Raw genomic sequence first — 24,036 nt, 5'->3', positions numbered from 1 at the left:
AGTATTTTTGTGGAATCTTTCTGTGTAGTTTTTAATCATTAGTATGACATTTAACAACTGTAGCTCACGTGATAAGTTACTGCTAAATAAAACCCAGGAGCTAGCAAAATGAGTCAAAAACAAAACGTCTTTGGAAATTTTCTTTGCCGATAGGGAAAAGGCCCAGCCAGGAGACAGAAGAGGAGCCTTCCACTTCCAAAAAAAAAGAAAGCTAGATAATAGACAATACTTCTTTCTAGCCCCATGAGTGTGGGAAGAGGGGAGGATGATGACACCTGTGCCATGTCAACTGTTAAGCATGTCAAAGTAAAAGCACAGGGTTCACCTTGTCACGTATTTGATCTTCCATCATCCTAGTACAGCTAAAATAATTATCCGCCTATATTTAAAAGACCGGTCCGTGAAAGTTTGTGTGAAATCATAGCGGTCCGTGGCATGAAAAAGGTTGGGGATCACCGATCTAAAGGATCAGTTGTTACCACCATAACATGGATGCTTTTCAAAGGTAAAAAGGAAACCCTGTTTATTTACAGAAATGCAAATTCTTTGTAATCTAATCTAAAACCAAGTTCCGTGCGGAAAAAACATTACACACAAACATTCACACCTGTACAGTTTGAGTCTGATGACAGATGCCAGATGGACACCACTGATCTAGTCCTCTACAAGAGGATGCATCAAATGGAGCGGAGCAGGGAGCTTGTGGGCCGCCAAACTTCTGCGTCACAACTCCAACAGCATTTTTTTTATCTGCTCCTGATCCACCATGATTCAAATGGGAAAAAAAATAGAATGTAATTTTAAGTAGAATTTCCGTAATATATCAAATCAAATCAACCTTTATTTATTTAGTACTTCTTCAACACATGTCGCTCAAAGTGCTTTGAAATTGTCATGACTACAGAACAATATAGACCCAGACGCTGAAACCCGGAAGGAGACACAGGTGAGAATGTGCGTGACTTTAGAATGGATTTAATGTTCAGGCGAGTATGAAGAGCAGCAGACTCACCGGGCTCACTTAGAACTTGAACAGCACCAGCAGGCGCCTTGTGCAGTGCACAGATTTTGGGGGGACGTGCCTGCATCTTTCCTCACCCTTATTTACTGTGGCAGAACGAATTGGCTCAGGTGCAGCAGTAAGGATAGTTGCAGGCACTGGCTTCACGGGGCGCTAAACAAAGGCGGTCGTCATGGGCATGATTTGGTCACTGGGACCGCCCACTTCCTGGTTGCACACTTCCGGTTAGCCAAACAGGTAACGTAGCCGTGGTAACCTGTCTACAGGAGTTTGTTCGCCCACCTCATGATTTGATTTGATTCGAAATGGTTTATTTCAAGCAATTAAATAGAAATAATACACAAAAGCAATACAATCATCAGTTATACATTCATACAGTAACTAATCAAACAAAGGATAATTAGACATATTAATAAATATTGCTTGAAAGGGAGTGGAATAAGTGGAAGGAAGCAAACTTGGGTGTGAGCAAATTTATTTAATCCCACCCCTGTTTTACTGTAACCATTTTATTATTATGATTTATCAATATCCGGTTCCAAGCTTTTATCAGACAGAATTAAGTATTATTAAGTATCAATAAAGAACATGACAAAGATGAATTACTTAATTATTATGTGGAAATAACTATTTCAGAAATCAACATGGCAAATGCAAATCAGTTATCTCAAATATTTGCAGATTATATTACTTATAAAAGTCATTCATATGATTAAAAAATAATACTAAATCAGTAAAATACACAACACTGTTTCAGAGAATTTCATAGCAAAATATCATCAAGTATCAAAAATTAAAAACATCTGCAAAATTGTTACATTAGGAAGTATTTTTGAATCAATTTATCAATTTTTGGAGCAAGTGAAGTAATATCATTAAACATCGATCAATTGAACCATTTTCAATAAGTGGTTAATCAGTTGTTTTCCTTTTTTATTTTTTATTTTTTATATAATAAAGTAATACTGTAAGGGAAAATAAAAAGGGGTCCATAATCTGTCGATTGTCCAAGGTTGGCTTTTCTTCTTCTGCTGATAAACAGCCGTTCTTCTGGGTTTAACAGTTTATAGTTCTCTTCGATGTTATGTCTGCAGACATTAGATTCAGGTCCATATCCTTCTTCAGCTGATATAAGGATAAGGACCTACCGCTTTTATGCAGAATGCAGATAAGCAGGAGGTGGGGTTTTACAACACAGAAAATTTGACTTTTCATCTAGTTTCCATTGAGAAAATAGTCTGAAATTATTTGGAATTGTCAATATTTCTAAAATAGTTTGTAAGCATCAACATTGTGGTAAATGGTGTATGCTTGCAAAGCACTTTTCTACCTTCCTTGAATGCAGAAAGCGCTTTACCGTCACAGTCCCATTCACCCATGCACACACACACAGTCACACACTGATGACGGATCTGCTGCTGAACTGACACTGACCTACCACCAGGGGCAAGATGGGTTTCAGTGTCTTACCCACAGAGACTCAGAGACATTGGAGGGAAAGGTGGGAATCAAGCCTGCAGTCTTCTGATCGCCCCTCTGCTGCACTATCAGACACCAATTATATAATATATTCCACTGAGTTTAGCCACTTATAAAGAATTAATTTAAATTTCTCAGTTCTCTCACACTTTCTCCTTAAAACAGCCACAGGGGAGCAACTATTGAGCAGGAGATTCTTTGCATATTTGTTACTCACTGAGGATGATCCTCAGCAGTGCTCATTTACTTCTCTGACTCACTGAGAATTGAACCATCAAACTTTTGTCACGACACCAGATTTCTGCCCGTAAGGCCGTCACCTCCACCTGTAATCAAATGTGCGGCGCACCATCTTCTCTGTGATGTTGTTTGCTCGTGGTTTGAATGATGCACTGAATTGCAGGTCAGCTTTTCTCTTATTTCACTGTATGAAAACTGCTCAAGGGAAACTCCAGCACCACCTGTAGGTGATCATATTTGGGTCTGTTTTGTGTTTATCCTTGGATGTAAAAAATGTATTTTTTTACCAGTCAAATTTTGCATTATGAAACAATCACCATTAATGCATATAGTATTTTCTGCATAATACAAAATAAATGAAAATGGTTGACGATATACCCAGGTAGGGAGGGTCTAGTTTTTTGCAAAAAGGGCCAGATTTGGCAGGTTTTTTGTGAGTGTTGTCTTATCAACCAGATATTTTTTACAATTCTTCACAAGTGCATTATGTCATTTTAAAATGTAATCATAGTTTCAAGTAATTCACAGTTGACAGATCTAATTTTGTCAAAATTATTCTGGCTTTCATATTTTCTAGGCCAGGGGTCGGGAACCTTTTTGGCCGAGAGAGCCATAAACGCCACATATTTTTAAATGTAATTTCAAAAGAGCCATACAATAATGTTGTGTCTCTTTCCCACACTGAGGCACGGAGACTTAACCTCTTTTAGGGTTCTTTATTCTGGTTACTGTAGACCGCAACAAACGCCGTACAATTAATTCAGAAACTCCTGAATCTCTCCCGCCGAGACGAGAGCGCTTCTCCCAACTTTATATTCCCCCCTCCCGCTCCAGCCCTCCCATTTCCCTTATTCGGCCCAAAGCTGAACCCCATTGGTCCAAACTCCCTAACAACAGGCTGAGCGACAGAACTGAGGGCCAATCAGATCTCTGCTTGATGCCTTCAATGAACCCCAGAACTTTTAACGCGGCCCGACAGCCAAGTTAAACTCAGTCCGCGACAATATTTTTAAAACTAAATATATATATATATAAGTGAATGTGTGCATTTGATGTAATTTCCACATTTTTAAAGTACAATAAGTCTGTGGATCCTTTTTAATAACATTGTTATGCTGTTGCTAATAAATGATGAGTATTTCTCGTGGTAGTTTTGTTGATGGTCTAGTCTGGTTGATACGTGGTGAGTTTCTGCTTCATGCAGGCGTTGAGACTTTAAACGTGATCTTAGGTCTGAATGTTCTGTAGATGTGAGAAAGACTGCTCACATGCAGACGCGGAGCCAAACACACACTCACACGCTGCAGTGAGTGACGGGCATTGGGTTTTACGTTATTACAATCCCTGCGCGATTCACCTGCTGCCTGTCCCCACAACCCCACCCTCACCCTCTGCTTTCTTCCTCACACTCCCGTCCCCGCAACTGCGCGCTCTTTCTCAGAGACGGGAGCGCGCAGTTTTAGGCACGTCAATTCACAGGTTTCCAGCTGGTACAAACTCTGTGAAATAGATAATAGTAAACTGATAGTTTTTTCTCCAAGCACCGCTACTACTGCGCGCCTCTGGCATCGCATCGCGCCAGACAAGGACTGGTCTAATGAAAAAAAGTAAAATTAAAGATTTGTCTGCGAGCCACATGTGACCATCAAAAGAGCCATATATGGCTCGCGAGCCATAGGTTCCCGACCCCTGTTCTAGGCCATTCTTTATAAAAGAGAAATGTCGGAGTGGGAAAAATGTTTTGCATGGCTTTACTCCATGTTGATACATCAAGGACTTTCTTAATGATGGAGGTCATAGTTTCCAAAATCCGATCAGATTCACCGACAGGAGCTTTTGCAAGCGGCTTCAGCACTGCTGCCATCTTTTGATGAAACATAAAGCAGTCTTTTTGGACCTCTGTAACTTTTGCTTCTGCCACATTGGACAAAAACAATTGCTTTCTGGGGCATATTGACTAGTTATTGTTCATCACACTAAAGTCTGATTTTATTGTAAGGCCGTGAATGTTACACTGTTAAGGATAAGCACGCGCTGCATTCTGGTTGTAACAGAGTTGTAATAATGGCGGAATAAAGAGCTAACCTAAACCAACAATGTCTTATCAATGAAGATACTACAAATGGCGACGAGGATTAAAAACCTATTGGCTCTCCCCAAAGGGAGAGACACTCGGTGTCGGTGCTAGTGAGCACAATGTCCCTATTTGGAAGAATTGATGAATTCAAGCCAGACGGTGAGCCATGGTCGGCGTATGTGGAACGGATCGAACAATTTTTCGAAGCTAACGATGTAGCCGACGAGAAACGAGTGGCAACGCTGCTAACAGTTATGGGCGCATTCACCTACGGACTTCTAAGGAATCTGGTGCAGCCTAGTAAACCTAAGGACAAGACATTTGATGAGAGTTTTACAATATTAAAGGAACATTTTGAGCCTAAGCCGATATTGGTGGCACAGAGATTTCGTTTTAACCGATGTAATCAGAAGCACGAGCAGCCGGTGGCAGAGTATGCGGCGGAGTTGAAAAGGAGTGCAGCCCATTGTGAGTTTGGTGCCAACCTGGACTCCTCACTGCGTGATCGTTTTGTGAGTGGAATAAACAATGAGGCTTGACAGCGAAGATTACTCTCAGAAACCGACCTTACTTTCACCAAAGCTTTTGAAATTGCCTTAAATATGGAAACAGCGGACAGAGAAGCCCGTCAGCTGCGGGTAGTTGGACATGAGAGTGCAAGAACAGCCAATGTCCACAAGGTGGAGACCCGACACAAGACAAGAAACTGCTACAGGTGCAACGGAAAAAACCACACAGCAAATGAGTGCTATTTTAAGGGTGCCAAATGCCATAACTGCGGGAAAATGGGGCACATTAAGAAGGGATGTCGCTCAAAAGCTCAAACTGGGAGCAGAGAAAAACAAAATGCCAAGGGAAAAACACTTCACCACACAAAACATGTGGAAGTGGAAGATGATGCTGAACTAGGACTGTTTAGCATTCTGACTGTGACAAATGATGACATTGACTTGTATAAGGAGACATTTATGTGGCTAACACAGAGTTAGAGATGGAAATAGATACTGGAGCTGCCAGGAGTGTCATACCACAAGTTAAGTACAAGGAGAAATTTTCACATTTTCCACTGCAGACTGCAAAGGTCAGACTCAAGGCTTACAATGGAGGTCACATCCCCGTTTTAGGTCAAATTACAGTACCAGTGAGCTACGGACAGGAGACCAAAGAGTTATCCTTGTTAGAGGTAAAAGGGGGTGGATCAACTTTGTGTGGCAGAGATTAAGGAGTTCAGTCTAAACTGGCAGCAGATAAATCGTTAACTTCACCCACATGTAAGTCACTCACTGAGGTGCTGGAAAAGTACTCAGAGGTTTTTGCAGATGAGCTAGGCATGCTTTAATACATAAAAGCAGCTATAGTGGTGAAACCTGATGTGCCGCCCAAATTTTGTAAAAGCAGGCCACTCACATTTGCTATGAAAGAATGAGTTGAAAGGGAACTTAAAAGACTGGAAGATGCTAAAATAATCTCTCCAGTGAAGCATAGCGAATGGGCAACACCCATAGTGCCCGTACAAAAAAAAGATGGATCACTCCGGTTATGCGGAGATTACAAAGTGTCAGTCAACCAAGCAATAGAGACTGAGTCTTATCCCTTACCACGTTTAGAGGAGCTGTTGGCGACCCTTAGTGGTGGTAAAATCTTTTCCAAGATAGATTTGGCTGCAGTCTGTCAGCAGGTTGTACTGGACAATGACTCAAAGACATATACGACCATCAACACTCATAGAGGACTATATGTATATAATCGACTTCCTTTTGGAATCAGCTCAGCACCCGCCATTCCAGCGTATTATGGACAATCTGATGAAGGATTTACCAGTTGTCGTTTACCTGGATGATCTGCTGGTCACAGGAAATACAGAGGAGGCTCATATGTCAAACTTGCAAAAAGTTCTACAACGCTTACAGGATAATGGACTGCGGGTGAAACGCTCAAAGTGTGCGTTCGGCAGGAAAACGATTGAGTATTTGGGACATGAACTGGATGAGCATGGGGTCAGACCCTCAAAAGAGAAGGTGAGAGCCATTCAAGAAGCTCCAGCCCCTACCAATGTCAGCGAGTTACAGGCGTTCCTGGGATTATACAATTACTATGGGAGGTTTGTACCGCAACAAAGCACAGTGTTAGCACCATTGTACAAACTGCTGCAAGCAAACGTGACATGGAAATGGACAGAGGAGCAAAACACTGCTTTCCTTAAATGCAAGGAACTGCTTGCAAGTGACCGAGTTCTAGCTCATTATGACCTTAACCTACCACTCACTCTGGCCTGTGATGCTTCAGCATATGGTATCGGAGCAGTCATCCAGCATACAATGCAAAATGGAGAAGAACGCCCTGTGGCCTACGCTTCTCGGACGTTAAGCCCAGCTGAGAAGAAATATTCTCAGATAGAAAAAGAAGCATTGGGAATGGTTTATGGTATGAAGAAATTTCACCAGTATTTGTGGCCGCCACTTTACACTGGTGACTGATCATCGCCCCCTGGTGACGCTGTTCAGTGAACATAAAGGTCTACCAACTTTGGCAGCTGCACGCATCCAACGGTGGGCAATCATCCTCGCTGCTTATGACTACCACATTGTTTATCACAAGTCAAAAAAGCATAGCAATGCAGATGGACTTTCCCGGGTTCCCTTACCAGAAACTAGTGATTATGGAACAGCAGGAACCTCAGCGCTAATTCACTCACTGTTGGAAGAGCATCTCCAAGAGGCACCACTTAGTGCACAACAGGTGGCACAAGCCACTCGTACAGACAGGTGAATTGTCACGAGTCTACAAGTACGTGATGGAAGGTTTGCATGGGAAACAGGAAGAACACTTAAAGCCATTCAGCATGAGGAAAAATGAACTTTCAACAGAACAAGGTTGTGTGCTTTGGGGTACAAGGGTTGTCATACCTACCAAGCTGGGAGGGAGAGTCCTAAAAGAAATCCATTTAGGACATCAAGGCATTGTCAAGACAAAAGCCTTAGCCCGTAAATATGCATGGTGGCCCGGTCTTGATTTGGATGTGGAGCGTCTTTGCAGAGAATGTGAGACATGCCAGTTGGACAAACCAACACCCCACCAAGTTCCCCTACATCCATGGGAGTTTCCTGGAGAACCATGGAAAAGACTGCACATAGACTTTGCTGGGCCTTTCATGAGTGCCATGTTCATGATAGTGGTCGATGCACACACAAAGTGGTTGGAAATATTTTGCATGTCAAAAATCACCACCGAGGCTACCATCACAAGACTAAGGAGATTGTTTTCTTTTTTGGACTGCCAGAGCAAATTGTGACTGACAATGCAACTACATTCACATCAGCAGAGTTCAAAACTTTTGTGAAAATGAATGGGATTCATCACACTACAAGTGCACCAGGACACCCAGCATCAAATGGTCTGGCGGAGCGATATGTCCAGACCTTTAAAGCCTGAATGAAGAGACTGGCTCACACCCATCTGTGCATTGATGATAAGATTTCCTTGTTTTTGTTGCAGTACAGATCCACTCCTCACTGCACCACGGGACAGTCCCCTGCTGATCTGTTTCTGCGCAGACACATTTGTACCAGGCTGGATTTTCTGCAGCCGTGCACCAAGGAGCGGGTGAGGAAGAGACAATATCACCAGAAAGACTGCCATGATTACAGTGCTGCAGATCATTCGTTTGAAGTGGAAGATGCAGTGTATCTGCGTAGCACTGTGAGTGGGGGTCACAATTGGATTCCTGGTATGGTGGTGCGACAGACTGGTCCAGTTTCCTACGAAGTCCGAGAGCGGGATTCTGGCACAGTTCACAAACGGCATGGAGTTCAGCTAAGAGAGCGAGCTGTACCTGCGGCAGACCAAGTGGTCTCGACAGAAGAAGCAAGTCTGGAAGTGGAGACAAGCTGTGGAAGTTCCCCACAAAAGGGAGATTTTCCTAACCAGTCACCTGAGCCAGTGGTTTTGAGACGCTCACAACATGAAATAAAGCGTCCCCTTAGATTTCAAACTTGATATTAAAATATTTCTTTTTGAGATTAATGACTTTAGGACAGACTGTAAGAAACCTGTTTCGTCTATTTTGCAGAAATTGATGTTGTTAAGGTATCCCAGTTAAAAGGGGAGGTAATGTGGCATATTGACTAGTTATTGTTCATCACACTAAAGTCTGATTTTATTGCAAGGCCGTGAATGTTACACTGTTAAGGATAAGCACACGCTGCATTCTGGTTGTAACAGAGTTGTACTAATGGCGGAATAAAGAGCCATCCTAAAGCAACAACGTCTCATCATTGAAAACACTACACTTTCATTTAGTTATTTTATTAAATACTGGAATATATTGTAAGGCAGCTTCTTCAACATAGGATAACCCCTGTCAGCCTATTCTTATTGGTTAAGAAGTAACGCGATACTTGGAGTTCAGATTAAGTTGTGGGTAACGTGAAGAGTTTTCAGTTGGTGCTCACGCTCATCGCATGGACAAGTCTCTCCGCTGTTCTGTGCCGAGCAAGAGCCTGAGCAAATATTGCAACCCTGTTGCTGTAAATAAACATCATCTGTACTTACCTGCTCAAGACGAGTAAAAGTTTCAGAGCAAAGAGTGCTTGTCATGCGCAGTGATTTCCCTCCCCACGCACGTCCTGAAGAGTTGCGCAATCGCCATCACCGGGAAACCACAGCCCGACAATCTTTAGTTTTCTGATCTGACATGCTGACATGTGCCTCTTTTTATCGTCTCCCAGTCTTATCTTTTTTCCTAATCTTCCAAGACATTATGCAAACAGGACTGATGGGACACAGGTGAATAATAAAATAACCAGTCTATGAAAGGTTAGGACATGAAAAAAAATTGCTTATAAATGTTTTCTTTTTCTTTTTTTTTTTCTTAGAAATATTTAGCTCCCTTTGCAATAAGAACTGTCCAATTCATAAATTCAAGAACTAATTTGCCAAATACCCTTGGTTTTTAACAAATGATTGTGAGGATATCGGTATGACAGTGGTGAAAAAATAGTATCTCTAAACCTCTAATCAGAATCCAAAGACATTAGTTTTGGTGTTCCACAAGAATCAATTCTGTGTCCACTGCTATTTAATATTTACATAAATGATACAATTCAATGTTTCAAAACATTTTTAAACTCATATTATTTGCTGTTGACACAAATATATTCATTCTACAAACAATCATAGGGAACTTGTGAATGTGGTAAACACAGAGTTCGACAAAATAAAATCATGGATGGATTACAATAAATTATCTTTGAACCTAGATAAAACCAAAGTGATCTGCTCAGAATTTTATTCCTGATGAATTCCAGGGGTTCCAGCTGAGTCTGGATATTTTCAATCCTGCTTGAAGGATTAAGTTATGTCAGAAAACTTTTTCTGAAAACTAACTGTGAAGAAATGCTTTTAACTCAGTTTTCCAGACATACAAAAAGAGTCAAATAGAGTCAAGAGTCAAAGACTCTTTGAAATTTTACTTGCAAACGAAGAGTGGACAGACAATGGTTACATTCAATCTGAGAACACCGAAAGTGCTTTTGAAAATCCCAGTCAGTTATACCGTTTTGGACACACAAGAGTTCAGCTCCTCACAGCTGCATGTCTGCAGTCTTGGGTTCCCAGGGAGCTGAAGTCAGAGCTGGGGTTGTTTTGAAGCTACTATGAGTGGATGCAGACAAACTATGATTTGGTACAATAATAGGACTAACTAACACATTCAAAGACATTGACTAAACAAAAATGATCAATAAAAACAAAAATGTCACTTCTACATAGGTGCCATACATAGTGTAATGTGAATGTTTTGAACAAAACTGTCAATAGAAATATGCAGATCATCAGATGTTGTAGACAAGGAGTGGGATCACACAAGATTTCTCTTGAACCCACTCCTTTTTGTAAGCCCACTGTCTTGTTTTATCTGTCTATTTTAAACTTTTGTCTTTATTTTCAATGTGTTTGAAAGAAAAATAAAATGATGAGTATGGAAATACATTTTCTTAACAAGTAACTTGATTTACAAACACAACTTCAGTTATTCTGTCAAACCACGCCCTCAAAGTGGGGTTTTCTCTTTGTAAGTGTAACAGGCGCGTATCTGCCTGATTGCAATTTAGTTTGTGATGCTCATCCGTGGACCCAAAGAAATCTGCGTTGTGTTCTTGTTCTGCTGGACAAATGAAGAGAGTCTGGACCCGAACATCTGCCGATTGCTTCCCTTTTTATTGATGACTGCAGCAGAATCTGTACATTGTAAACAGAAAATAAAGAAAACTTGGTGACATGCAGATCCCTGGTCAAACACATGGGGTCCCAGTATCCTACTCTCAGTTGTATCCTGTTGAGCAAAAAACAGGAAACCTGTCACATGAGTCTTCTACAAACTTCTAACATCACTGCAAAGTTTGCAGTTGACTTAAACTACTGCATATTCACCAAACACAGTTACAGTTGCGCATTTTCTATTGCATTTTTTAGCTGCAAACCACAAAATAAAGGTAAAATGCAAGCAGAGAACAAAAGTATTACCTTTTGTAAAATAATCTTTCTTTTCATTCCTTTCACTTATTTATGTTAATTTATTTTTATTTTTTTTCTTCTCTTGAACAGACATGAGAGAGTAAGAAACAGAATTTCGATTCATTGTATGTAATGCACATGTGAAGAATCAAACCACTTGTGTTCTCCTCCTGTCTCCATGGCTCCTGACATGTCACACTCATTCACCTGTCCAGGTGAAGCCCAGTTCTTATAGTGGACCACCTCGTCACTGACCCAGAACCAGAACCCCAGAGAGCAGGTGTAGCGCAGTCCAGTCCACACAAAGGGAGAGGAGGCATTCTTGGTTTTCTCCTGGACCCAAATTTGGTCCTCTGGGTTAGTGATGGTGACCAGGTCATGGTGGTGATGTCTGCAGTAGTATAAGGCCTCCTCCCAGGTTCTGTTCTCTTTGATCAGGATCACATGATCTGTTAGTGAACGAACATATGATAAACGAAAAAAAAAAAACAGAAACTGTGAGTAATTTCAAAGATTTTGACTGCAAAAATGATGTTTAAAAAACACAACAAATATTTTTTCAAAAAGTAAAGATGCAGTTTCACTTTGACAGTTGCAATTTGAGGATAAAAGTTTGACACAAAGTGTTGGGTTGTTAATCACTGACAAAAAAAGAATTGTGTTAAGACGAAGAGGAGAAAAAGTTAAGACTTCAGACAGAATCCTAATTTTGTACTCTAAAGCAAATCAGTCTTCATCTGATTGCCAACTCTTTTTGAAACGTAAAAAATGTATAAGTTAAAGATGTGTCCTAAAACTGACTGAGCGAAAGACAAAAAGAGACTGTTCGTAAACGTATTACCCTTTAAAAAACTGTCTTTAATTCTGGGCAGTAAAAGAAAAAATGAAGATTCAAGAAATTAACATTTAGAACAGATCAATTCCCCAAATAAAAAGAGGAAAAACAATTAGACATAATAGACCTAATAAAACAAATTACATGACAGAGAATCAAAAATCCACTAAACTCTAAATTTTATCAAGAGAATAAACAAAGATTTAAAAAACAAAGAGGAGGCCCGTTCAACATGCACAGACATCGGCTGAACTTCCTCCACTGATCTGTCACTTTCAAACTCCTTTCACCATCATAGCAGATGAAGGGATGTTCTTTATTACAATTCTCAGAACTCCACCTTCCTCCCTCATTCATCATGGCACAACTCCTGTTGTTTTTCTCATCATCATACTGCAGATTCCAGAACCTGAAGGAAAAGCTGCTCCCATCAGACCACTGCCAGGCGTCTCTAAACAGGCCGATGAAAATGAAACCACCCTGGGACTTATGGACTAATGCATTCATCATCCCCCAATCCAGTTTTTTTATCTGCTGTGGTCCACTAATCAGGTCTGTGTGACGGTTCCTGCAGAAGCTCTGAGCATCAGTCCAGTTCAGACTCTCTTCAACGTAAACAACATGAGATGAGTTTGTTTCTGTGGAAGCAAAAAATATTCTCAAAATCTTGTCAAATTCTGTCAAAAAGGTTTTTATAAAGAATGGAAGAAGTTTCCAATATTTACAAGCTTCTTAGTGCTTTACATTAGAAGTGACACTTGCACATTCTCACCATCATAGCAGATAAAAGGTTGTTTTCTGTCGCAGGACAGGTCCGCCCACTTTTTGTCGGTCCATAAAGTCCCACAGTTCTCTGTATTCACATCATTTGGTTCGTTTGTATACCATTCATCCTTTTGGCTTTCATTGAACTTCACATCAGGCTGAGACCATTGCCACATTCTGCTGCCATTAGCTTCTCTGTACAGACCAATCCAAGTGTTCCTGTTTCCTAAATGCTGCCTGAGTCTGTTCATGTCTGCCATGCTGCTCACTGTGGCCAGGTCAGTGTGATTGTTGTCTTTGCAGTAGAGCCGGGCTTGATCCCAACTCTTGTTTTCATTAATGAAGTGATACTGGAGAAGCTGGTTTGTCATGACGCAACAAGGACCTGAGAGAAAAACAAAAATCTGCTTCTGAACAATCTGATCAAATTCAAATTTCTTCTTCTAAATGAGACTTTTTCTGTTTCACTGTGACTGCCAAAGAAAAGGAGATGATCAGAGAGCAGCTGACGGCCAACTCACCAACAAGGATGAACAGGAACAAACTCAGCTTCATCTTTGCTCTGCTACTTCTGAAACTGCTGAGACAAATATGAGAATAGTTTAAAAACTGGATTTATGATTCTATGATACTTAAATAAATGTGGTGTAAATAAAACCCTGATCAGAAACAAAGAATATTTTATTAAAATATTTATTTTACAAATTTTGTATTTGTTTTTGTATTTTTGTTTTTGTATTTACAAAAAGAAAATATTTAGGAGGGCAGTTCACACCAGCTCAGCAAATATTGTAAAATTGGAAAGTCCCCCTCTGATAATGTTTGGATCTATTTTCAAAGTGTTCCCACTGGTCTTTCATTAAGATTGACATCTTTAACCCAAATCAACAAACCTTTTTCATTTCTAGGATATAGTTTCTGGAGCGTACCAGTGGTTTAATAGAAATTTCCCTCCGAGTTGTGGGTGGAACTGGAACTGGTGCGGAGTAAACCTGACCCAACTACCCGTCATCTATCTGTTTAGACACTCTGCAGCTAGCTTACTGCCCCCCACATACACAATCTAACATTACTGGTGCAACAACAATAGAGAGCAATATCAGAGCCATCCTACCATAAATTTTAGATTTAGATTCCAGCACAGATGAGGAAAACAAAGACCTGTCGTAATTTCCGGACTATAGAGCGCATCTGATTATAAGCTGCACCCATTAAATTTTTAAACGATAAATCATTTTGTACATACAAAAGCCGCACCTATCTACAACCCACATGTGTCCACATTGAAACCCGTGTTGTAGATTGAGGATGTGTATGTGCTGAAACCTTGCGCTGCGTGTGTAAGAAAGAGGAGGGAGCGGTTACAGCGAAGGGAGGGGAGAGTGCATGCAAAGCAAAAGCGAGCTCTCTGACTAACTCCAGCTCTTCTCCGGCCACTTCCTCTTACACACGCAGCTCACTGACACACATACTTATTCTACAACACCTATACAGTAAGTTCATTAGTTAGATAGTTAGTTGTTACTGTTATTTGTTAAGTAAGGGTTAATGGCCAACAAAGTGTGCGTTTATTACTTTTTAACGCACGACGTGGAAGCCTGAACCATCCGACGCGAAGTACGTTAAAAAGTAATAAACGCACTGTCATGACGTCAAAGACGTGGCAGACCCAGATGCTGAAACCCGGAAGTATTCAGAGCCGCTTGTTCTTCGAAAAGATTTATTAGTAATTTATGATTAATATGGAGAGCTTGGAAGAAGATCCTCTGGATGGAGCGAGAGATCCACGAGCACTCCTCTGGACGTAACCCTCCCAGTCCACCAAGTGAGCGACCTTGGGAGCATTTCGGGCAGGCAACTCAGGCAGGCTTTTACTTAGGCCACTCCCCTAGGGTGGGTCAGTTAATCAACTCACCTGTGCAGCATCCTATTTAAGTCCAGGTGTGTAAGTTGTTCATCCTTCTTTACTGCAGCACTGCGTACTTTGCCCCACCCTCCTCCCCGGCTTCCACCTGTGAGCTCCGTTAGGGGTAGTTATTACCCAAAAGTTTATGGAAATTTGTCTCTTGGAATTGCACGGAGTTTTATGCCAAACTAAAGGAAAGTGAAATGCAAAGTGAAATGCAAAGTGAAATGCAAAGTGAAATGCAAAATTAAAGCAAGTGAAATGCAAAGTGAAAGCAAAGTGAAGTGCAAGTAAAAGGAAAGTGAAATGCTAACTTGAAGGAATGTGAAATGCTTACTCGGAGAAAAGTGAATGCTAACTTGAAGGAATGTGAAATGCTTACTCGGAGGAAAGTGTATGCTAACTTGAAGGAATGTGAAATGCTTACTCTGAGGAAAGTGAATGCTAACTTAAAGGAAAGTGAATGTCAAAGAATGTGAAAGCAACAAAGTATGTGAAAGAAAACTAAAAGATGTGAAAAATAAATATTATTACTACTGCATGAGTTGTCTGACTGAAATACTGAAAACCCCCGGTGGCGAATGTCCAAAATCCGACTAACTGTGAAGGCAGGAGCGCCGTCGATGGCCTGGGCGGGTGGTGGGGAAGCGGACGGCGGGCAAAGGGGAGTCTCCTAGAATGAGCGAGATATGGAAGGACAGGTGTACCTTGAGAGCCATCGGGAGCCGCAGTCTGACGCACGTAGGGTTGATGACCCTCTCGATGACATACGGGCCAATGTAACGGGGTGCCAGTTTGCAGGAAGTAGCTTGGAGAGGAATGTTCCGAGATGACAGCCAGACTTTCTGGCCCGGTTGATAATCAGGACCCGCTCTCCTGTAACGGTTGGCCAAACGGCAGTTACTCTCCCGGGTGCACAAGAGAGCAGCCTTGTCTTGGCGCCAGACGCGGGATGCGCCGCAGATGGTGTTGTACAGAGGGTACACCCAGATCTAGCTCGTGAGAGGGGAACAGAGGAGGTGAGTAGCTGAGTGAAGCTTCAAATGGGGGACATACCAGTGGCGGAGGAAGGGTGATTGTTGTGCGAATACTCCATCCATACCAGAAATTTGGACCAAGCAGATCGGTTTTGCGCGGCCAGACAGCAGAGGGCAGCTTCCAGCTCTTGATTTGCTCGCTCTGCTTGTCCATTGGATTGAGGATAATAACCTGAGGTTAGGCTAACCGTGGTGCCCAGGGGAGAGCAGAACGCCCTCCAGACCTGGGACATGAATTGTGGTCCCCGGACGGACACGATGTCCCGGGGTATACCGTGGTGTCTAAAAACTTGATGAACCAGGATTTCGGCCATTTCCGTGGCTGAGGGGAGCTTAGGCAAGGGGATAAACTGAGCGGCTTTGGAGAAGCGATAAACTATGGTGAGAATAATGGTGTTACCTGAAGACGGAGGTAACCCAGTAACGAAGTCTAAAGCGAGGTGGGACCATGGACGTTCGGCGATGGGTATGGAATGTAACAGTCCGGCCGGGGGCGCATTGGAAGATTTAGACCTGGCACAGATGGTACAAGCAGCAATGAACTCCCTAACATTCCGCTCCATGGTCGGCCAGAAAAACCTACGCTTGATTAAATCGAGTGTTCTTTGGGTCCCCCCGTGGCAGGCAATACAGGAGGTGTGGCCCCAAACCAGGACGACCGAGCGAAACGAGGTAGGGACGTATAAACTGTTAGCGGGGGGAAGAGGATGACCCGGTTCTTCATGTTGAGCCTGCAGAACGCGCGTCTCAATATCATATGTAAGGTTTCCTATGACGCAGGTGGACGGAATGATGGTAACGGCCTCCTGGTGGTCGTGGGTGCTGAAAACACGAGAAAGTGGGCTTAACGTTCCTACTCCCCGGCCTATAGGTGATGGTGAATGTGAACCGGTCGAAAAAGAGGCACCAGCGTGCTTGATGGGAATTTAGCCGTTTGGCTGTTCGTAAATAGGCAAGATTCTTATGGTCAGTCCATACAATAAAGGGTTGTTCTGTACCCTCAAGCCAGTGACGCCATTCTTCTAACGCGAGTTTAATCGCTAGAAGTTCGCGGTTACCCACGTCATAATTTTGCTCTGCCGGGGAGAGTTTTTGTGAAAAGAACGCGCATGGCTTGAGTTTACCGGTGGCTTCCTCACGTTGGGACAGGACGGCCCCTGTATCCGAGGCGTCAACCTCGACAATGAACTGACGCTGAGGATTGGGTTGAATAAGAATAGGAGCGGAGAGAAACATTTTCTTGAGATTATCGAATGCGGCTTGGGCCTCGGGATTCCAAACCAAAGGTTTATTGATGGAAGTGAGTTGGGTGAGAGGTGCGGCGAGAGGACTAATTACGAATGAATCTGCGGTAAAAATTTGCGAAAATAAAAAAGCGTTGTAACTGCTTCCGAGACTCTGGTGGTTCCCAATCAGAAACCGCAGAAACCTTGGCTGGGTCAGGACGAATATTACCCGGTTCGATAGTGAACCCTAGGAATGAATCTGTGGACATGTGAAACTCGCATTTTTCAGCTTTAACAAAAGTTGATTCTCTAGAAGATGTTCTAGAACCTGACGTACATGGAAGGGGTGTTGTTCTATATTTGGAGAAAAGATGAGAATGTCGTCAAGATAGACAAACACAAATCTATTAAGAAAATCCCGGAGAACATCGTTAACGAGGTGCTGAAACGCTGCTGGGGCGTTAGTGAGCCCAAAGGGCATCACTAGGTATTCGAAATGCCCTAGAGGGGTTTGAAGGCAGTTTTCCATTCATCCCCCTCACGCATGCGAACAAGATGGTACGTGTTCCCTAGATCTTACTTGGAAAACATGCATCCTGAACAGAATCTAAGGCGGAGCTGATAAGAGGCAGAGAATATTTATTTTTACAGTGATCTGGTTAAGTTCCCGGTTATCGATGCAGGGCTGCAGGGTTTTGTCTTTCTTCTGTACGAAGAAGAAGCCGGCACCGACAGGAGAACAGGAAGGGCGAATGTGACCTGAAGAGAGGGATTTGTGTATATATTTCTCTATCGCGAGTCTTTCCGGGCCGGACAGATTGAAAAGGCGGGCTCCGCTTGATAGCTCGATGGAGCAGTCATAGGGCCTGTGAGGGGGTAAACCACCCACCTTAATTTTACTGAACACGAGCTGAGGAGGGTACCTTGGTGAGGTCAATCTCTTCCGGAACCAGATCAGGAATGGGGGGCACCGAGGGAATGGCAGAGCGGAGACAGTTAGCTATACAGTGGGTGCTCCAGTTGGTGATATGGTAGTTAGCCCAGTTGAATTGTGGATTGTGATTACGTAACCAAGGGAATCATAAGATAACAGGAGACTGGAGAGTTTGGGTGATGTAAAATTGCAGGAATTCATGATGGTTTCCGGAGGTGATGAGTTGGACTGGCTTGGTACGATGAGCAATGCGAGTTAGCAGTTGTCCGCCTAACCCAGCTTTGACCGGATGGTCCAGAGGTTTGACGGGGAGGCTGAGCTTGGAAATGAGAGTCAATAAAGCTTTGTTCTGCTCCAGAATCAATGAGAGCCTGACATTCATGAGTCTGGGACTGGTGGCATAGCTTGACAGGAACGTAGAGGAAGTTATTTTCCTGAGTGACAGATGGACCCTCCCCCGGTCTGTCTTCTAGCGGCGGGCTCTTGAGTTTAAACGCATTGAACACTGATGAACGTGATGGCCAGTTCGTTCTGTCATGACGTCAAATACGTGGCAGACCCAGATGCTGAAACCCAGAAGTACTCAGGGGGGGGAGGGGGGAGCTGACAGAGGCACCGTAACACCCACACTTTGAAGGCCATTAACCCGCTCATACCATGGTCACTTACAAAAAAATATTTTTTTTAATCAGTTTTAGCACTTTGTTCTTGTTTTTTGTTCAGTTTAGATCACTTTTTCACAAAAATCGGACAATTTTTTATGTGGTGCTGCGTGTTGTCATGACTACAAGTTCAAGTGCGGAGCCAGCACTGTAGGATCACATGGTGATCGTCATGATAAAATAATCAAAGCGTCAATGTGCAACTCCTACCGCTCATTATTGTCCAGATGATGAAGCAAAGCGTGTTAAAGAAAGAAATACACAAGTAGCTTCAAAATTTTATTATAAGAAATCTCTAAAAATAAATCTGAACATTAGTTGTCAACATATAAAATATAAATCACTTGAAAGCTGCGACAAATGCATTTCTTCTTGCATTTTACATGATGAGGGTCTGTTGGTGCCATTCTTTCACAAAGCGGGAATTTACATTAAACTTGCGTCTTCTTCGACACATATACCATATCCTCCCTGTCTCACTCACACCCTTTCTGCTCGAGCGCCCTTAGTGGTCGTTGGAAAAAATGCATTAAAAAAAGGAAAAAAAATGCATAGATTAGCTGCATCATTGAATAAACCGCAGGGCTGAAAGCGTGTGACAAAAGTAGCAGTTTACAATCCAGAATTTACGGTTCTTAGATCCATTTGTCTGCAAGTGGATACATCAGAATGGAGAGGAGAAAGGAGCAAGGAGCTTGTGGCTTACCGTTGCAGGTTCTGTGTCACAGCTTCACACTTTTTTCAGTGGTGTTTTTTTTTGTTTATTCCTGATTCACATCGATTTTGAATAAAGAAATACTCATCTAAAATTTGATATATGTCTTCCATCACGAGAAAAATGCCTTGAAAACAAACTAAAAACACCAAAAATACAATTTGTATTGGAGTGGATCTAGAAAGTCTGGTCTAACAGGTTTGACAGTTACAAAGTAGTTTGTGACCTTTGGTTTCTTTCCGACTTGTCAAAGGACGCAGACCATTCAAGGAAAAATGACCCTGATGTAGATCAAATTTGCATATGAGAATGTACATAAATTCTAACACAGAGACCTTTGTTTCTGAATGCTTCCTAATGCAGCTTGACAAACGAAAACAGTTGTTGTTTGACCCAACGTAAAATTTTCCATCAGATTTCCATCTAAAGCAAAGAGCATATGTACATTAATGTGGAAGTCTGGCCCAGAGGCTCAGCCCTCAACCATTCTACTGTTCGGTGTCACACTGCAGAGGGGCTGATTTTATTATTATTTTTTTTATGTTAAGCTCTACAAACAGTTTACACAAGGCTTTTCTTTATAAATCCACAAATTGTTCACAAGTTCAGCTGTAGATGCTGCTCATCACATTTTCAAGCTTCCTGAAAATCCAGGTGAAAGATTCTTAAGTCCGCTCCAGCTCAAAAGACAAATTCAAATAAAACAGAGTGATAACGTCATCTTATTTCAACGTTAACGTTATGTAGTCACTCCTGAGACATTAAGCTACATTTGACTCAGATTTTGTCACAATTCATTTAGAAATTCAAGACTTACCGGGAAAGTTGCGGTGTGACGTATCGTACCACGAGGCATCGGATTTGACTGAGATGGTTGCCTTCTTTTTCCAACAATCCTTAGCGCGCGAGATGAAATCCCGTGCGGTATCCCGATAATTAGTATTGCAACATAACCGAGTTGCTTCATTCCAAAGTGATGTGAACAAATCCATGTGTAATCTCTTCATTTCATGTAGATTATACATTATACAGTCACATTTCACTCGAAAACATGTAGAAATTGTTTTAAATGCACCAGATATGCTTAGATTAATCCAAGAGACGGTTGTCTCCTTTTTTTCAGTGTGCCAGACATGATCAAGATAAAATAAATTAGACATTTAAAGAACTGATTAAAGAATAATCCGCCAGAGCAGAGCATTAATTTATATGTCAATATTTAAAATCTACACAGATTAAATAAGGGCGGAGTTTCAAACTCAGACTCACTGGTCTCTGCATCTGAACTACAAGAGGCTTACGGATAACATTTAAGGATTCTGAGCCTGATGGCTTTATTGCTGATTTTAAAGACATCTGGATGACTCACATTCTCTGATTTGATTTATTCCTCCACTAAGCATCTAAAACTATGGGTATCCCTTGTGCTATCGTAGGCACTTTAACATTGGGAGTTGGGTCATCTAGACCCACTAGACAGTGCTCTGGACCTTTTTTCTTCAATGATTTTGGATCTTCACTGGTGTCCATGGATAATATGAAATCTTTCCACCTTTATCCACCTTTGTCATGGTAGGGAGAACACGTCAATGCGAGGGTGGGGTCATCTAAGATAGCACAAGGGTTAAAATATATATTTTCCATATACAATAGAAAACAATGTACTGTTTACCTTTAAAAAAGGAGACATGACTTAGGGCATTTTATTTTGAAGCATTTACTTGAAGTAACTGATACCAGCAGCATCATCTAATGGATCAGTTGTTACCTCCATGACACAGATGCTTTTCAAAGGTGTAAAGGAAACCCTGTTTATTTACAGAAATGCAAATTCCGTGTGGAAAAAACATTACACACAAACATTTATACCTGTATAGTTTTAAATCAGATGATAGATGCCAGCCCTCGAGGCCTGGATTTGGACAACCCTGATCCAGTCCTCTAGACCAGTGTTTTTCAACCAGTGTGCCACTGGTGTGCCGTGGGAGATGGTCAAGTGTTCCGTGGGAAATTGCCCTCATTAACTGATCTAAAAACATTTACCATCTCCAGGGGCCAGTTGTTCAAAAAGTTTAATCTGGATCAAAATGATCCGGGTTTGGAAATCACATTTTTTCCTGTGCAGGATCAGGTAATCCGTCTTACTTTTATTCCGTTTTTTCAAAGCAACATTGGACTGGATCACCCTGATCCAGATACACAGTTTTCAAGATTACCAAATCCAGATTACCTGTGCTCTAAATGGGACAACATATCACAACACGGGCTACCAGCTATGTAAAGAACAGGTAGAAGAGCCAATATGGGGTCACTGTAAGAGTTTGTTATTCTGAGACAAAACACAAAAATAACAATTATCCACTTCCATTCATAATTTCTTTTATGACCCCTTATCTGAGTCACAAAAAATAAAAAAACAAATATACATTAACAAACACATTGTGGATATTTTGAAAACGTCTTAAATAAAATGGCTAAATGTCCAATAGTTAACAAGAATGTTCAGGGAGTTTTTCAATCTGAGGAGGAGAGACCAGCATTTCCAAGCTCTGCTTTTAGGAGGCGGATCTGCAGTTCTGCTTTGGTTGTTTTTACTTTACTGAATAGCTTAACTGGTAGCCTATGTCTACTGTATCTACTTCATCACTGTTACAACGGTTACACAATTCAAGTTCAAAATATAAATAAAAGTATAAAGACTAAATGAAACAAATGTATTATTTGACCAATTTTAAAGTTTTTCTACGTTTCCCTCCTGGAATCCACCTTTAAATCCTACCCCCTGTTGGGATCAGGATAATCCAGTTTTTTTTGGATCAAAGTTATCCAAATCCTACTGACAAGTTTTGAACAACTTAAACTGAAGGTTTGATCCAGATTAGAACTAGGATTGGATTCTGTGATCTAATCTGATTTCAGATTCCTTCTTTCCCTTTTGAACAACCCATTTTCAAGATTTGATCCAATCCGATCACCAAAATCCGATCAGCTTACCTTTGAACAACTGGCCCCAGGATATCAGCTCTGTGTTCATCCAAACAGGCCCTGATAAAACACTGAGTAGTTAGGAATATGAAAAATCATAAAATACTTTTTTCTTTGTGTTTATATGATTCTATTAAAGACATTTTGATAAGAATGACAGTACTGAGATTTAGCTGCAACTAAAGCGGTTTTCGGAAAAGTCCCGCCCCTTTAACTGTCTCCACCAATCATTCTTGGAGGCTTAATCACATGTCATCAGTCTGACCAATCAGAAGTGGTTAAAGTATTCACTTCCTTGTTCTGTTTCTGCTCATAAAGTCTCTCAGTTCTAACAAAAACACCAGCTAAAGCTCGTCTTTAGCGGTGTAGCTTTCCACAGAATCTGGTATGTGACCGTTGAACAAGTGAACAAAACAATGAAGCTCAGAGACGCTAGTCTGTCTGTGCCTGCACCACATCTCCCATGATGCATTGGGTTAAAGTAACAGCGTGTCTCTCCTCTTTAACGTCTTGAAACAACAATGAACACACATCAAAGAGTTTTTTAATCTTTTAACTTAACTTTTGTTACATCTTTTAGAAAAAAACAGCTGCAACTTCCAGCTTTTTCTGCCACAATTATCACAAAAAAGATAGAGAGATTGCGTAGGGGCTGTAGATCAATACAGACTATGATTTTCTCCTTTTTTTTAATATTTGGATGCTGGTGTGCCGTAGGAATTTTGTCAAGGTTAAAATGTGCTGTGGCTCATAAAAGCTTGAAAAACACTGTACTAGAGGATAAATCAAAATCGAGCGGAGCAGGGAGCTTGTGGCCCACCTACTACATCACAACTCCAACATCTGCTCCGGATCCACCATGATTCAAACGGAAAAAAAGGTCAGGAATGCAATTTTAAGTTAAATTTTCTTATTATATGTCCTTCATAAAAAAATGCCACAAGAACTTGTTAAAACACCAAAAACACAATTTTTATGAGATGTGTAATGAACCCACATTCAATTTGGTCAGTTCAGACACATCATGGAAAAATATGTGCATTCCATGTTGGACCTTATTTCAAGAGAAGTTCAGAACAAACATTCATTTGGTCTGAAGGGACATCATAAAAATGGAACATACCATTGTTGTGTGTGTGGCAAAGTGTTTGTAAGGCTAATGTAAGTGACACTGTCACGGTTCCTCCGGCTGCTACTCCTCCCCTCCCTGCTCCTTCATTGGAACCAGCTGACCTGCATCATCTCATCACCTGGCAGACCTTCTTAAGGAGATCCATCCCAGCATACTACGCCAGTCCGTTATACTCACTCCGGTGATCACGCCTGGCCTCAAGTTAAGTTACCCTCGCTTTAGTAATCCTAGCTTGTACTTACCGTCTGTCTCACGTCTTCAGGTCTTCACTCCATTGGTCACGCTGGTTCCTCGCTCCACGCTGATTACATCATCCTCGACGTCCTCGCCTTGCCTCAAGCTGGTTACGCTGTCCTCAGCGTTCACGCCTCGCCTCAAGCTGATTACGCTGTCCTCAGCGTCCACGTCTCGCCTCAAGCCGGTCACGCCGCCCTCGGCGCTCCACCACGTCACGGACTGTGAACGCCGTCCTCGGCGCTCCACCTCGCCACAGCAGTTTCCTGCATCCA

At 41.8% G+C, this 24,036-nt stretch overlaps 2 protein-coding genes across 2 annotated transcripts in view; one reads left to right on the top strand and one right to left on the bottom strand.

Moving 5' to 3' along the window:
• The first annotated feature begins 4,936 nt into the window (after window positions 1-4,936).
• On the top strand, window positions 4,937-8,923 carry LOC111949237 (uncharacterized protein K02A2.6-like). The gene is given in 6 exon segments (XM_023965941.1): window positions 4,937-5,285; window positions 6,170-6,596; window positions 6,598-7,266; window positions 7,268-7,470; window positions 7,583-8,080; window positions 8,083-8,923. Coding segments are annotated over 6 exon segments (2,877 nt in total). The 3' UTR covers window positions 8,814-8,923.
• Window positions 8,924-11,450: 2,527 nt separating this feature from the next.
• Window positions 11,451-24,036, bottom strand: part of LOC111949236 (C-type mannose receptor 2-like) — a 35,618-nt gene continuing 23,032 nt past the window's right edge. Inside the window, exon 4 of the mRNA XM_023965939.1 lies at window positions 11,451-11,779. Coding sequence (XP_023821707.1) covers window positions 11,451-11,779 — 329 coding nt within the window. The remainder of the gene's footprint in view (window positions 11,780-24,036) is intronic.

The sequence above is a fragment of the Oryzias latipes genome, chromosome 18 (genome assembly GCF_002234675.1).
Source record: "Oryzias latipes chromosome 18, ASM223467v1".
Classification (NCBI taxonomy): Eukaryota; Metazoa; Chordata; class Actinopteri; order Beloniformes; family Adrianichthyidae; genus Oryzias; species Oryzias latipes.
The sequence above is the reverse complement of the archived record's forward strand: the minus strand, read 5'-3'. Positions and strand labels throughout refer to the sequence as shown.